Source organism: Psammomys obesus, unplaced genomic scaffold (assembly GCF_907164565.1).
Source record: "Psammomys obesus unplaced genomic scaffold, mPsaObe1.curated_primary_1811, whole genome shotgun sequence".
Taxonomy (NCBI): Eukaryota; Metazoa; Chordata; class Mammalia; order Rodentia; family Muridae; genus Psammomys; species Psammomys obesus.
Window position 1 is genome coordinate 135,763 of NW_026590269.1, and position 15,114 is coordinate 150,876.

At 39.9% G+C, this 15,114-nt stretch overlaps 2 protein-coding genes across 2 annotated transcripts in view; both read right to left on the bottom strand.

Annotated features, from left to right (window-relative positions):
- Positions 1-4,122: 4,122 nt before the first annotated feature.
- Positions 4,123-12,142, bottom strand: LOC129676420 (protocadherin beta-15-like). The gene is made up of 4 exons (XM_055606762.1): positions 12,123-12,142; positions 9,586-11,880; positions 8,707-8,713; positions 4,123-4,125 (listed from the first exon to the last, which is right to left on the bottom strand). Exons 1-4 carry the CDS (start codon positions 12,140-12,142, stop codon positions 4,123-4,125), a joined length of 2,325 nt encoding a protein of 774 aa, XP_055462737.1.
- A 2,621-nt stretch (positions 12,143-14,763) lies between these two features.
- The window catches only part of LOC129676415 (protocadherin beta-7-like), a 37,092-nt gene continuing 36,741 nt past the window's right edge, over positions 14,764-15,114 (bottom strand). Inside the window, exon 2 of the mRNA XM_055606758.1 lies at positions 14,764-15,105. Coding sequence (XP_055462733.1) covers positions 14,764-15,105 — 342 coding nt within the window. The remainder of the gene's footprint in view (positions 15,106-15,114) is intronic.

Below are 15,114 nucleotides of genomic sequence, written 5' to 3' on the forward strand. Positions count from 1 at the left end.
TCAAGATGGCTTTCAAAGTGATCCATTAAATATAATTTCTGTCCAGAGGATACAGCAAAAGTATACAATTCACAATACATACTAAAATATGAAGATTAATTGGAAGATTTGTCACATTGCTCATATAATAAAGACTTCCTTTATTTTATTTTATTTTTTTCTTATCAGTTACATTTTATTAACTCTGTATCCCAGCCGTGTCCCGATCCCTCATTCCCTCCCAGTCCCTCCCTCCCTCCCTCCTTCATCTCCACCGTGCCCCTTGCCAAGTCCACTGATAGGGGGAACCTCCTCCCCATTCATCCGATCCTGTTTTATCAGGTATCTTCAGGACTGGCTGCAAAGCTCTCCTCTGTGGCCTAACAGGACTGCTCCTCTCTTGGGGGGTGGGGAGGCCAAAGAGCCAGTCATTGAGTTCCTGTTAGAAATAGTCCTTGTTCCCCTCACTATGGGAAACCAATTGGTTACTGAGTTACCACAGGCTACATCTGAGCAGAGGTTCTAGGTTACATTCATACATGGTCCTTGGTTGCATGTCAGTCTCATAAAAGACCCTGTGCCCAGATATGTTTGGTCCTTGTGGAGCTCCTATCCTTTCCTCATCAGACTTAATCCCCTTCTTTCTTATGATTCCCTGTACTCTGCCAAAGGTTTGGTCATGAGTCTTTGCTTTGAAAACACTGCTAGTTAGAGTTTTTCAAATGCGCTCAGTAGACTCCTGTCAATGTTTAATGTGCATCCCATCTTTCTTTATATTTGTACCCACATAGATATGAATGGGAGTTGAGAACTTACATTACTTACAATTATTGAACTCTTCCATTTTTTCACTTGTCATGTAAATTTTAATGATTAAGTGAAAGATTTTCCAAATTCATATCCATGTCTTCTTTTTAATGATATCATCTATATATACATTAGCAATAAAAGAAATTAAGATGTTCTCATACTGTATTATATCCATAGGCTGAAAGTTCAGTATGAGTTCTCACTTATGCTGTAAAACATATTTAACAAATGAAGGTTTCCCCACAGTTTTTACATTCAGAGTTTTTAATTGGCATAAAAAATGTATGTAATATTCACTATTCTTATATTCATGAGATTTTTCTCCATTGTAGTTACATGTACAGTGGTGGATGAAGAACTGAAGCTTTCTACACTTAGTATCCTCATAGTATTTGCCCTCAATGTGGACTTTATGTTACTCATAAGATTAAAGGAACATTTGAAAGGTTCTCTATACACTTCATATTTATGGAGTTTATATACATTATGTTATCTCATATGTGTCTTAACTGAGAAGTCAATAAATGAATTCTCACATTAATTTTTTCTATTATTTCTCTCCTGTATGAGTTCTCAAGTGAACATTTTGACTTGAAATTTAGATGAAGACTATTTCTTTTCATTACTTTCATTTTATTTCTTTCCAGTTAAAATATAGTTTATATTGTAAATATAAAAAGTCTTTTTGAGAATTTTCCAATTTGATTATATTCACAGAATTTCTTTACCATATGAATTCTCAAAAATATCTTCTTTATCTTGTATTGAACTTCTGTGCCATAGCAAAACAGATAAAGATCAAATACTTAAAATTATTTTGCATTTTGTGTGAGTTAGTCTAATGTCTACATAGGTAGATTTTCAATAAGAAATGACCATCTGATAGTGTTTAGGAAAAGTAAAAGACAATTAAAGTAAAGTAAAAGACAGTTAATTAAAGTAAAAGACAGTTAAAGACAATTAGAGATATAAAGGAAACACTACAAATTTATAAGCAAAAGGAAACAAAAAATTATAAACAAAGGACTGAAAACTGATGTTTGAATATAAAACTTAATAGATACAGCTATAGAAGTATTACATATTACATATAAATGGTATGGTCTTTTCAATTTTAAGAAAGAACTAATAATGTTGGATAACCCCCCCCCAAACCCAGCTCTTTTTTTTAAAGAATATTTACATTAAGTATAAATTCAGAGTGAAGATAAATTTGCTCAACCATGTTTGTAGCAGCTTTGTTTGTAATAGCCAGAACCTGGAAACAACCCAGATGTCCATCAATGGAGGAATGGGAACAGAAATTGTGGTATTTTTACACAATGGAATACTATCCAGCAATCAAAATGAAGAAATCATAAAATTTGCAGGCAAATGGTGGGATCTAGAAAAGATCATTCTGAGTGAAGTATCCCAGAAGGAGAAAGACAAACATGGAATATACTCGCTTATATAGACCTAAAAGATATGATAAACATAATGAAATCTATACACCTAAAGAAGATAATCAAGAAAGCGGACCCGGGGTATGATGATCAATCCTCATTTAGAAAGACAAATGGGATGTGCATTGAATGTATGATAGGAGTCTACTGCAGAAAGCATCTGAAAGACTCTACCTAGCAGTGTTCCAAAGTAGATACTAAGACTCATAACCAAATCCTCGGCAGAGTGCAGGGAATCATATGAAAGAAAGGGAGTTTGATGTGGAAAGGATAGGAGCTCCACAAGGACCAAACATATCTGGGCACAGGGTCTTTTCTGAGATGGACACTCAACCAAAGACCATGAGAGGATAAAACCTAGAACCTCTGCTCGGATATGACCCGTGATAGCTCAGTAATCAATTGGTTTCCCATAGTAAGGGGAACAAGGACTATTTCTAACAGGAACTCAATGACTGGCTCTTTGACCTCCCCACCTCCCACGGGAGGAGCAGTACTGTTAGGCCACAGAGGAGGACTTTTCAGCCAGTCCTGAAAATACCTGACAAACGGAGTCAGATGAAAGGGGAGGAGGTCCTCCCCTATCAGTGGACTTGGAAAGGGGCAGGGAGGAGATGAGGGAGGGAGGGTGGGATTGGGGAGGGAATGAGGGATACAGCTGGGATACAGAATTAACAAAATGTAACTAATGAGAAAAATAAAATTAAAAAAAAGAAAAAAGAAAAATATGTACCATGCAAAACTGTAATAAAAAGTATGAGATGGAGTGGTTGCTACAAGGACAGAAAGCCTGCGACCTAGCAACTGTAAACTGAGCCCACAAACCACTGCCCTATCATATTTTTGTCCATTTTTCAGATGTCTATGGCTTTGCAAGTCTCTGATCTGGACTAACTCTTGTCTATTCCCTTCATACCCGTGACACATCTTCAAAAGAATCACTTTACACAGAAATTACCATGCCAGGTTCTGGCCATGGAAACTCTCCACTGTCTAGCACTTCTCCATCTTTGCTCTAGGAACCCACTTCTCTCCCAGCAACTCCAGAACACTGTTATAGGAGAGCATGGGAACAATAAGTATTTTAAATTCCAAGGACCTAAGTGAGAAGATGAAAATGGAGGAGAAGGCAAACTGAAAAGAGAGAAAGGGATTAAAGGAGGAGACAATATTTCAAGAGGAAGATAAAAAAATTTCTGTATATGGAGATGGGTCTTTGAGTGTGATGAAGATGATGAGAAAAAAAGGATAACAAAGGGGTTGTGCTGTAAAGATTAATATATAGCATATCCAAAGCATAAGAAGATAGTTTGTCAACTTGACACAGATTAGAGTCCCCCAGAGCCTATACTGAACAATAGCCCCTATTGAACTGACCTGTGCACATATCTATGAGACATTTTCTTCATTACTAGATGATATAGGAGGTGTCACCTTCCCTGAGATGGAGTTTTCTGGTTTGGATAAGAAAGTAGCTGAGCAAGCCAAACAAAAGCAAGCCAGTAAGCAGTATTCCTCTACGGACCTGATTTAGTTCTTGCAGCCAGATTTCTCTCAGTGTTGGGTTATGACCCAGGAGCTAGAATGAAATCTTTCCTTTCCAAATTGCTATTGGTTGGTGTTTTCGCATAGTAGCAGAGAAGTAAATTACAACAGCGGGTTGTTAGCTTCTGCCAATGGACTAGTGGTGGAAGGCCCCTCAGGATCATGAGTTAGGGTAGGAAAAGATAAGCTACAGCTGTCTTCCCTTGGACCCCTGCTCTGCATGTTCCCTAGGGCTGATACCTCTTCTTCCTGAATTGCTAATTCCAGATACATCTCTTCTACTTTCATTGCCATTATTCCAACTCCTGACCTGCTCCACCTGAGGGCCCCAGCTGCCCTCTACTCACTCCTCTTCCCTTCTTTGCTTTCTTCCTGGCTTCCTCTGCAATTCATTTATCCTGATCCTCATATAGCAGTTTTTCCTCCACACACTCTGCACCCATGTCTTCTGTCCTGCCCTGTAAAACTAACTTTTATTTCCCTGAGGCAATTGTCATCTCCATGTCTTCTTGTTGCCTCTGTCTGCTAACCGAAGCCTAGTCCTGGAAGCCATTAGCCTCTATACAATCTAATATAGGCCTAGAATAGTTTCAGCCTCTGATATTTACTGCTGACTAAGCTCACCCTTATTCTTTCTGAACTCTGGTTACCTGGTTCAACTCAGTTGTTCTGGCTCAAACTCCTCTCCAAGACAGGGTTTCTCTGTATAGCCCTGGCTGTCATTGCCCTTATTAGGGTTCAGGAATAGCTGCACACTGACCATTTGAACACCAGGCTCAGTTGGATGGAAGTTTATTGAATGTTGAAGAAAGACTGTGCTGTCAGGGACATAATCTGGGCTCAGGAGCCAGACTGTGATGCTGGTCTGTTTCTAAGGCAGGCCTTTTATAAGAAAAACTGTAGCCAGGAAACAACTAGGTTAACCATGTGGGAAGCAAGGGGAAGGTAGCATTGCATCATTTTGACTAGCTAAACATAAGAATCAGTTTTCTTCCAACTACATTATATTTAAGTACATAGACAAAGCATTTTAAGCTGATTCACTAGGATATAGGCTTTGGGACTTTCCAGTTCCCCACCATTCTGGGAGAAAGGAACAAACAGGGTACTGTGTTTTTGTTTAAGTAGAATATATATTAATATATATTCTATATATATTAATATGAATATATACTAATATATATTCTATATATATTAATATATATTAATTATATGTATATATATAATTAATTCAAGAAGCAGAACATTCAACAAGTATTGAGTTGTAAGTAAAAGGCTATTCAAGTTCTCGTGCAGGCAGAGCCTGAGAACATAAACTTTATGATTAAAATGAAGATTTTTTTTCACTTTATAATCAAAATGGAGATTTGAAAACAAACTGTCTCCTATTATGCTAAAGACAAAAGCAGGTATTTACAGAAGACCCATAGTTATACCAAGAACTAAAGTAGGTTATATGAAAAGTGTTAAGCAGGTTATAACAAACTCACTCTGTAAACCAGGATGGTCTGGAGCTCACAGAGAACCACCTGATAATGCATCCTGAGTGCTAAAGGTATAAACCACCATTGCCTGGCTGATATGGGGATTTTTATCAATGTACTTCAGAATACTGAATACTTTGAATAAAATCAACAATTAAAGGGTTGTAGTTCACCAGAATATATTCTCAAGTAAAAAATTGGGGATTAATAAAATTGTATCACCAAAGTACTTTGAAATCAAGCAAGATACTTCTAAATAACCCACCTTTCGAAGAAGATGGAAATTATAAGTTTAAATAAAATGTTTATAAAAATACAAGATATCAAACTTTATGAGTTTCATTTTAAGTACCATATGGAGAAAAAAGTAAAACTTCATTCATATTTTATGTGTTTTGGTTTAAACTAGAAGAGCAATGTCCAAATTAAAAAAAATGGTAGCAAAAGAAAAGCTAAATCCAAAGGAGATAGAAGAAATTATAATATAATAGTAGAATTCAATGAAACAGAAAATAAAAATTAACAAGCAACGTATTAAAGAGAATGCTGTCTTGTTTTTAAAAAAATAAGGTTGATACTGTCATACTAATGCATACAATAAAAATTAAGGAGAAAACACATATTACCAATATCTAGAATAAAAAGAAGACCATTATTGTAAAGTCTAACTATATCAAGTGATAAAAATTAATATTATAAACATCTTTCAACATCCAATCTTACATAAATTTTGAGATTTTTTAATCTAAAAAATTCTAATAAGTTACCAACAGTTAATAGAAAATTAGAATTGCATGATATAATATTGAGTTTGAAAGTATTATTCCCAAACAAAAATGTTTACCCATGAATTATTTTAATGGTCAATTATAACAAATTCATAAAAATAAAAAGAAAACTAAAAAAACTTTGTTAGTTATTCTTCTGTTGCTGCAATAAAATAGCATGACCAAACAATCCTGAAAGAAGGAAGAGTTTATTTTTGCTTACGTTTCCAGAGGGAGAATCCACAATGTTTGGGGAAGTATGGCATCAGGCATGCAGAGCAAAAAGCTGACAGATTATATCTTCAACCATGAACACCAAATGGAGAGAGGAACCTGGGTATAGAGCAATGCTATGAACTTTCAGAGCCCACCCCCAATGAGTTACTTTCTCCAGCAGACCTGCGCTACCTCCCCAAGCAGCTCCACCCACTGGAGACCAAGTGTTCAAACATGTAAACCTATGGGAGACAGTTTTCATTTAAACTGCCACAAATATCTTACACAAGCCTTCATATGACAGAAGAAGAAGAAGAAGAAGCAATTGCCAGCTAATTTATGAGACAATGGAATCCCGAATGAACTGACTTAAGAAGTTTGAATCTCTGGGCCTATTTCAAAACATCTCAACAAATGAGAAGACTGATGGGATCAGTGTAAGTACGAAGTCTAGAAAAATTAAGAGAAAGACCAAATACAAATGTACCAGTAATAAACTTCCTTCTTTATTTTTGTATTCAAATCAACATTATTTAGAAATGTGTCATCGGTGCTACCAAATGACAGGAATTGCTCCCACTGGTTGGCTATTAATGACAGTAGCCTGAGGAAAATAACAATTGCTATTTTCTAACCCATTAACAGGTACAGTGGAGATTGGAAAGACAGGACCAACTTCTGAAAGTTCTGCCAATATGTAAAGTGATCTCTGTAATGAATGCCATGTTATACCTGTCTAGGTACGTGAGGAAAATTTTGTCAAAAACATGCAAATAGAACATGTGTTTGCCCCTTCAAAGAGGTTTCCGTATTGTTAACTGTTGTGAATTTTCCCAGGCACTAGTGGAAGGTTTCCCTGTTGCATCTAAGACTTCCTATCCCATGCAGGCATGCCTGGCAGTGAATCTCCTGATTTGAACATACGTTACAGTGCAATTAGAATGAGAATTTTCTCAAGTCATCAGGTCCTGGTTATACCGTGATATTTTTTTCAGCTTATCTTTTACTATAAACAGTGAGAAGAAATCAGGCTGTGCTCCCAATACTTTCCTAGAAATTTCCTCAGCCAGATGTCAAAAGGCATGAACTTCTTTACTCATTTCATGTAGGTCATGATTAAGCTAACTTTTCTGCCATTACATAAAAAGTCTTAATTTTTCTCTAGATTTTTAGAAAAAATTTTGTCCTTGCTTGGGCTCTTACTAGTAGTAATTCTAACATCAGTATTTCTCCCCACAGTTTGCTTTAAATTATTTTTTAAGTTCTATAGGCCAACATGTTATATAAGCACCACGTTCCTCATTTCCTTTTGTGTCTTTACTAGATTTGTTAAGGTCGCTTCTCTATCAAGTCTGTACAAAGCAACTGGAATCTTTTCTTTATCTATGATTTTTTTCCTGTTGTCTGACCACTGCCCAATTTAAAACCGACATCCATACTTTTTCCAAGGCAGAGTTTCTCTATGTAATCCTGGCTGTCCTGTAACTCACTGTCCAGAGTAGGCTGGCTTCAAACTCGAATATCCACCCACCTCTGCTTCCCGAGTGCCGGGATTGAAGGTGCGCACCACCCCTGCTGGCTCTACTTTCATATTTTTAAGTTTTTCATCAGCTGCACCCTCAGGCTTCAAACAGAGAAAGAGTACCACCAGAGAGCATATCACAAGGCTTATTCCACTCTGGCAGTTTGCTAGAAAGTTCACAATCTGTACATATGGCAGAATATGGCAGGTTGGAACACTGAACCACAAGGCACACCTACAGTCCTTAGGGAATTTCTTTTTTTTTTCTTCTTTTTCTTTTTCTTCCTCTTCTTCCTCTCTCTCATTTTTTTTTTGAGACAGGGTCACACTATGTTTCATCGGCTGTCTTGGAACTCACTATGTAGACCAGCTGGCTTTGAATTCACAGGGATCAGCCTGCCTCTGTCTCCCAAGTGCTGGTATTAAAGGTGTTAGCCACTATGCCTGATGATTCTTCTTCATCTCGAGGTAGATTCAACTTCGCTTTTAAAAGCATCTCACTGGTCCTATAAGGCCCACTGAAATCATTTAGAACACACTCTGTATTTTAAGTTTATTTTACTAACAACCTTATTATTGTTTGGGTTTAATCTTTATAATGCAAAGTAATATTTATAAGTTCTAGGGATCCAGACTGAACATCTTTGGGGTCATCATTTTTTTGAATAATTTCTCTAAATAATTTAATACTACATCAACATAACCTTACTAAAAAGTGTTTGGTTAACTTTGTCAATTCTATAGTGCATTTTCTTCTAAATTCCTTATCAATTCATTATCCAAAGCAGGGAGATGTCAGCATGCTATACTGCCAGAAGCTACCCTGAGTCCAGAATTTGGGGTTTACACAAGAATTTCCTCACTACAAGAAGTGATAACAGCAAGAAATATATCACTCTTGCTGTAGTCTATTGGCTTCACAGAAACTCCCTGAACACAGGCAGTCTGGGTTTTGGCAACATGCCAAGCACTTCCATCAGCTAAGGGTAATGGAGATGTTTAGCCTTTTCTTTGTTAATTTAGATGAGAAAGAACAGGCGATGTGGATATATTTTTCATGAGATGATATTTACAGTGTTGGAGAATAGAAAACACAATCAAGGGATCTTCTTCCAAGGAAAATACAAATGAGGCTACTAAGTCATACCCATGCAAATAACAAACCTAAAGTCTTCCAATTTTAAGGTGAAGTATGTTTTAAATATAATTTAAGAAAAATAATATATTGTTCTATGTTGTCACACATCAAAAATGTATTTTTATTTTTTGAGACTTAATTCACCTCCTTCATCATATATGCCAGGCTGAGTTTTCATTTTCTCTGACCTTGAACTCCTGATAGCTTGCCTACACCTCCAACAGCTGGAATGAGAGGAGGAGCCAACCCAAGGGCTCCCACAAACTACATAGAACTCTGTAAACTAATCTATTCTCCTAGGTCAGGAAATATACTTTTAAAGTTAGAATTGTGTCCAGTAGAAGAAATACGAAATTAAGAGTGATGACTGTGAATTCAATCAGGAACACAAAGTGTCCTGATGTAAAATGTTAAGTAACAACAAAATTGAAAAAAAAATGCTTATACAGTAAACAAGCCAGCATACAAGAAAACAACGCTATTTAAACTAGTAGAGAAAAGGAAAAAAAAAAAAACCAAATACAAGTAAAATTTACTACCAAATTTAAAAAGAAAATGGAAACACAAAAGAGAATTATATAGTGAGTGAAATGTGAAGTTTCACATGCCTGAAATACTTGGGAAAGGTGGACTAGCGCCTGGCTGCCTACTAGAATTTTGGTCTAGAGCACTGGAAAACACTGGCTTCAAGAATTTGAAATCATTACTCTGAGAGTCTCCAGTCAGACACACCTCATATTGGTAGCTCTGGGACAGGGTTTCTGCGCCGCTGATGTTCACCAGGTGGCCAGGAAAATGTCCCTCAGGCACAGAGCAGACACCCAGAGAGGCTGCCCTGGCCCTCCTGCACAGCCTCACCCCCACGAACAGCAGCACAGACAAGAGGAAGAGTGAAGACACAGACGCCAAGGCGATGACCAGGTACAGCGTGAGCACATCTTCATCATCCTGCGCGGGGTCGCGCGCCACCTCTGGCAGAGGCAGGTAGGGCTGGGAGAAGCCATCCACCAGCAGCACATGCAGAGTGACACTGGCAGAGCGCTGAGGATCGCCATTGTCCTTGACCAGCAGCAGCAACCTGTGCTTGGGGGCATCGCGCTCACTCAGCAGCCTGGTGGTGCGCACCTCGCCATTGTGCGCCCACACGCTGAACAGCCCGGGCTCCGTGGCCTTGAGCAGCTGGAACGACAGCCAGGCGTTCTGGCCAGAGTCGCGGTCCACAGCCACCACCTTGGTGACCAGGTAGCCAGGCTCCGCCACCCTGGGCAGCAGCTCAGTGCAGGGCGCAGAGGCGTTCTGCAGAGGGTAGAGCACGAAGGGCGCATTGTCATTGTCGTCCAGCACCAGCACACGCACCAGCACCTGGCTGCTGAGAGCAGGGGAGCCTTGGTCTGTAGCGGCCACGCGGAACTCGAAGGTCTTTAGAGCCTCATAGTCCAGCGCCCTGAGCGCGAACAGCTGCCCATTGTCCGCGTTGAGGGAGATGAGCGAGTCGAGGTCCAGCTGCGGGTCCTGTGGTGGCAGCAGCGAGTAGGTGATGTGGGCGTTGGAGCCAGAGTCTGAGTCTGTGGCTCTGATGGTGCCTATGTGCAGGGCGGGGCTGTTGTTCTCGCGGACAGACAGGGTGTAGGAGGATTGGGTGAAGGCGGGGGCGTTGTCGTTGATGTCGGACACCCGCACTGCTATGGTGTGCTGGGTTGTGAGCCTGGGTGAGCCCATGTCGGAGACGGAGATGGTGATGTTGTACTCGGCTCTGCTCTCTCTGTCCAGGGGGCCCTCTGTCACCAGTCTATAAAAGTTCCCAATGGAAGGTTCCAGGGTAAAGGGCACACCATCCTGGATAGAACAAACTGTCCTTCCATTTTCCCCAGAGTCTCTGTCCCGAACCCGAAACAGACCCACTTCTGTCTCTGGTGAATTTTCTGGGATGGGACTGGTGAGCGATGATATAGTTAGTTCCGGGTAATTATCATTGACATCCACAACCTGAATAGAAACAGAGCATTTCCCAGAGAGCCCTCCGCCATCCACTGCCTCTACATCTACTTCATATGAAGATGTTGTCTCAAAGTCCAGTGTTTTAATTAGTCTAATTTCTCCTGACAGGGCGTTTATTTCAAATGTTTTGCTCATCTCCTGAGAACTATGAAAAAGAGAATATGATATCTCCCCGTTTGTCCCAGTGTCTAAATCCTTAGCAGAGACCTTAGCAACCAGGGAACCCATGGGGCTGTTCTCTAGGATTTGCACCTGATACAGAGCCTGTGAAAATTTCGGGGCGTTGTCATTTACATCCAAGACAACAATCCGGATTTGGGAGGTGCCAGTCCTGGGCGGAGAACCGCCATCCTGCGCTGTCAGAGTTAATCTGAGCCCCGCCTCTTCCTCGCGATCGAGCTCTCTGTCCAGCACCAGCTCCGGGTGTTTCCTCCCGTCACCTCGGCTTCGGACGGACACGTGGAAATGAGAGTTGGTACTGATACTATAGTTCTGAACGCTGTTGTTACCCACATCCAGATCCTGAGCGTTTTTAAGAAGAAACATGGTACCAACAGGGCTGTTTTCTCTGATTTTCAGGGTCATTTCTCTTTCAGGAAACTCGGGAGAATGATCGTTTATGTCTCCCACTCGGAGCTCAGCTTGAAATATTTCCAGTGGATTCTTCAGTAAAACTTGGAAATGAGCGACACAGGGCTCAGTGGGTCCGCACAGCTCCTCCCGGTCCAGTTTTTCATTTAAAATTAGCTTCCCACTTTGTAGATCAAGCTGCAAGCGTGATTCGTTATCCTCAAAGACCACCTGGGCTCCTCGAGCCGCTAGCTCCGCAACTCCCAGCCCTAGGTCCTTGACTAAGTCAGCCAAAACCGTACCACTGGGCATTTCCTCCATCACAAAGTAATGGTGGGGTTCCCAGCCAGCCCTAGCCACTCCCAGTAAGAGAAAGATCAACAGAACTTGCCTCTGTCGGTGCTCCCTTCCAGTAGTCATCTTTGCTTCAGCACCCACGGTACAAGGACATCCAGGCAGCGGTCGATCGGTCAGCTAATAGCCTGTTCCGAAGGGTAGGATCCAGCAGTCACTGGAGACTTGATGGTTTGCGCGTCCTAGGGTCTTTTCATCCCCCGATCTTAAAAAGCGCTTTCCCCCTTTCCCTGGCCGTCCTTTCTTTAAAGCCTTAGCCTGCAGCGCCACCGTGTGTTTATTTTGCTTCTCAACAGATAGCCACATAGTTCCATTTAAAAAAAAAATAGTCTATTTGCTCGTCAGAAGTTTGGAAATAAATTTAATCACCAAACATTATCTTAATTATACAATCCCTCATCCAACAACAACAAATTCTTGTTATTAATGTGCAAGATCCTGAAAAGTACTCAAACAACTTAGACAAGCTGCCTACCTCTGAGAAGCTGCTGTCTGCGTTGGGGTATTCTAGGGTAAACCAAGAAATAATAATAATAAAAATAATAAAAGACATAGTACTGAGTGACAGTCACCTTGTAAAATTATCAGCAAATAGGCAAGCGATTTATTTAAAGAGTATCTCCATAAAGTGGGGTTAGTACCTCTGGAGTTTCTTTGTAATTTTATGTCTCTAAGGTACCAGAAATGTGATTTTTATTGGTTGACATTTGTAAAGACAAAAAAAAAAAAGGTTCACGTTGGTTCCAGTTTATGACTTACTGTCCACATGTAGTCAGGAACTTAAAATTTTGTGCAGCTTTTCAAGTGTGGGGAAACGCATTTGAAAGTACCTCTTACCTTTTTTTCTCTCACCCCATCTTTCACTCTAGTGTTTTTTTTGTTTTGTTTTGTTTTTATCACATGCAGCATAGATGAATATATCTGATTATTTCCTGTAAGTACTGCATCATTGTTTGCTGTATACCCCAATATATAAAATAATCTTGGGACAGAAGATATGTTCAGTAAATATTTACTCAATTCATCATAGAACAAAACATAAAATTGTGTGGATTTTTCTCTTATTGTAGGTGTTGCTTGCTTGGTTGGGATCCTAACTCGTTTCATAAATAAGCTGAACAAACAAGACAACATTTTTCTAGGTACTGATTCCCTATACTCTTCCAATAATCACTTGAAATAACACAGTGTGATCTAAACCATCGTTTTATTAAATGAAAATAATTGTGGCTTGTCCTAATTAAAGAGGGTCTTGAGGCCTAGCCCTGAACTCAAGATCTTGCCCCAGCTTCCTGAGAACACCACCACTCCTGTCTTCAAATTTTTCTGTTTACATAAAAGCTCCACATGTCCTTGCCATGCTAGAGTAGCAGTTCACAAACCCTTTCATTGTGCTATGTTAACATGAAAGGTTCAATAAAGATATGAAATTACCACAAGGACCAAATATATCTGGGCACAGGATCTTTTCTGAGACTGACACTCAACCAAAGACCATGAATGGATATAACCTAGAACCTCTGCTCGGATGTAGCCCGTGGTAGCTCAGTAACCAATTGGTTCCCCATAGTAAGGGGAACAAGGACTATTTCTAACAGGAACTCAATGGCAGGCTTTTTGACCCCCCACCCCCCAAGGGAGGAGCAGTACTGTTAGGCCACAGAAGAGGATATTGCAGCCAGTCCGGAAGATACCTGATAAAATAGGGTCAGATGAAATGGGAGGAGGTCCTTCCCTATCAGTGGACTTGGAAAGGAGCAGGGAGGAGATGAGGGAGGGAGGGTGGAAAAAAAAAGATATGAAATAAACATCTATAATTTACCAATTCAGGCAAGAACATCTAAACACACACTTAAAACAGACCTTGACCAAGCTGTACTACAGGAATTTATTACACAAGCACATCTTAGTTCTATGTCCCCCAAACCCAACCAAATAGTGTAAGTCGACTTGTCTACCACTGACGGGAATGTTCTCAACAAGATTACTTGTTTGGTATGTCTTTCCTTTAGTCTCTCTGGGGCTTGACATTAGATACTTCACCAAAAGATGACATCACTTTCGTGTAACATTCCTAACAGAAAGACTAAAATATATTTGGTTTCTAAAGTGATTTTAAAAGTAACCAGAATCAGGCTGGCTCAGCTTCCATTTGCAAGGCCCATCACTTCATCCAATTGTCTGAAATCATAGAGGGACATAAATTGCACAAAGCGAACCCAGCTTTGGTCAGACACCTATGCTGATAGTTATGAAGAAAGATAGTTTCAGAAAATTTGAGGTGGGCTAGACAGATGCCACAGGAGAGATCTAGCTTGTTACAAGTTTTGAGATAATTTAAAAACATTTTTTAACACTACTCATATGTATGATATGTTGAACTTTCATATTAAGACAATAAAAGCCTTGACATTTCAGAGAAATTGTCATTCCCAATTAATACTGCTGTACTAAAAAACCATGCATCTTCAGACACTCTATATATTCTAGATAGGAAAGCATAATGCTGTATTAGACAGAAGATGCACTGAAATTTGTTCCATTTGTATTACATTTATCTTCAAAGCATCAAACCTTTCTAAAATGTTTCTGGACAACAATCAAATAGAATGAAGGTGAAGATTTTCAAATTAATCACTCATCTTGACTACTTGACAAGCTGAAGAAACTGTGACCTGTCAGTAATGACTAAAGTTCTCTGCTTTCATCAGGAAGTGATTTAAAAAAAAAAAAAAAGAATAAACTTGTAAGGACATACAGGAAATTTATCATCTCCTGAATTAGGAAAATTAAGGCAAAATGTTCCAAATTCCTTATGATAAAACAATAGCAAACAAGAATGTTTAGAAAGAACTAATGTTCATCCAGAATCAGAAAAATCAGCAAACTGCTAATTATGTTCGAAACCATTTACAGAGGCGGAATTTTCTTTCTCTTAATTCATAGCCCTCTCACGACTAGGAAACACAGGCTTCAGGAGCTGACAATCCTTGGAATCTGGCATACCAGTCAGACACACCTCATACTGGTAGTTCTGGGACATGGTCCCTGCACCACTGAAATCCACCAGGTGGCCAGGAAAGTGTCCCTCGGACACAGCACAGCTACCCAGAGAGGCCGCCCTGGCTCTCCTGCACAGCCTTATCCCCACAAACAACAGCACAGACAAGAGGAAGAGAGAAGACACAGATGCCAAGGCAACGACCAGGTACAGCGTTAGCATGTCTTCGTCATCCTGAGTGGGGTCGCGCGCCACCTCTGGCAGAGGCAGGTAGGGCTGGGAGAA

Coding starts and splice junctions, on each gene's coding strand:
- LOC129676420 (XM_055606762.1), bottom strand. CDS start 12,142: ATGGAACTATGTGGCTATCT. Junction 11,881..12,122: donor ATGGAACTATGTGGCTATCT/GTTGAGAAGCAA, acceptor GACTACTGGAAG/GGAGCACCGACAGAGGCAAG.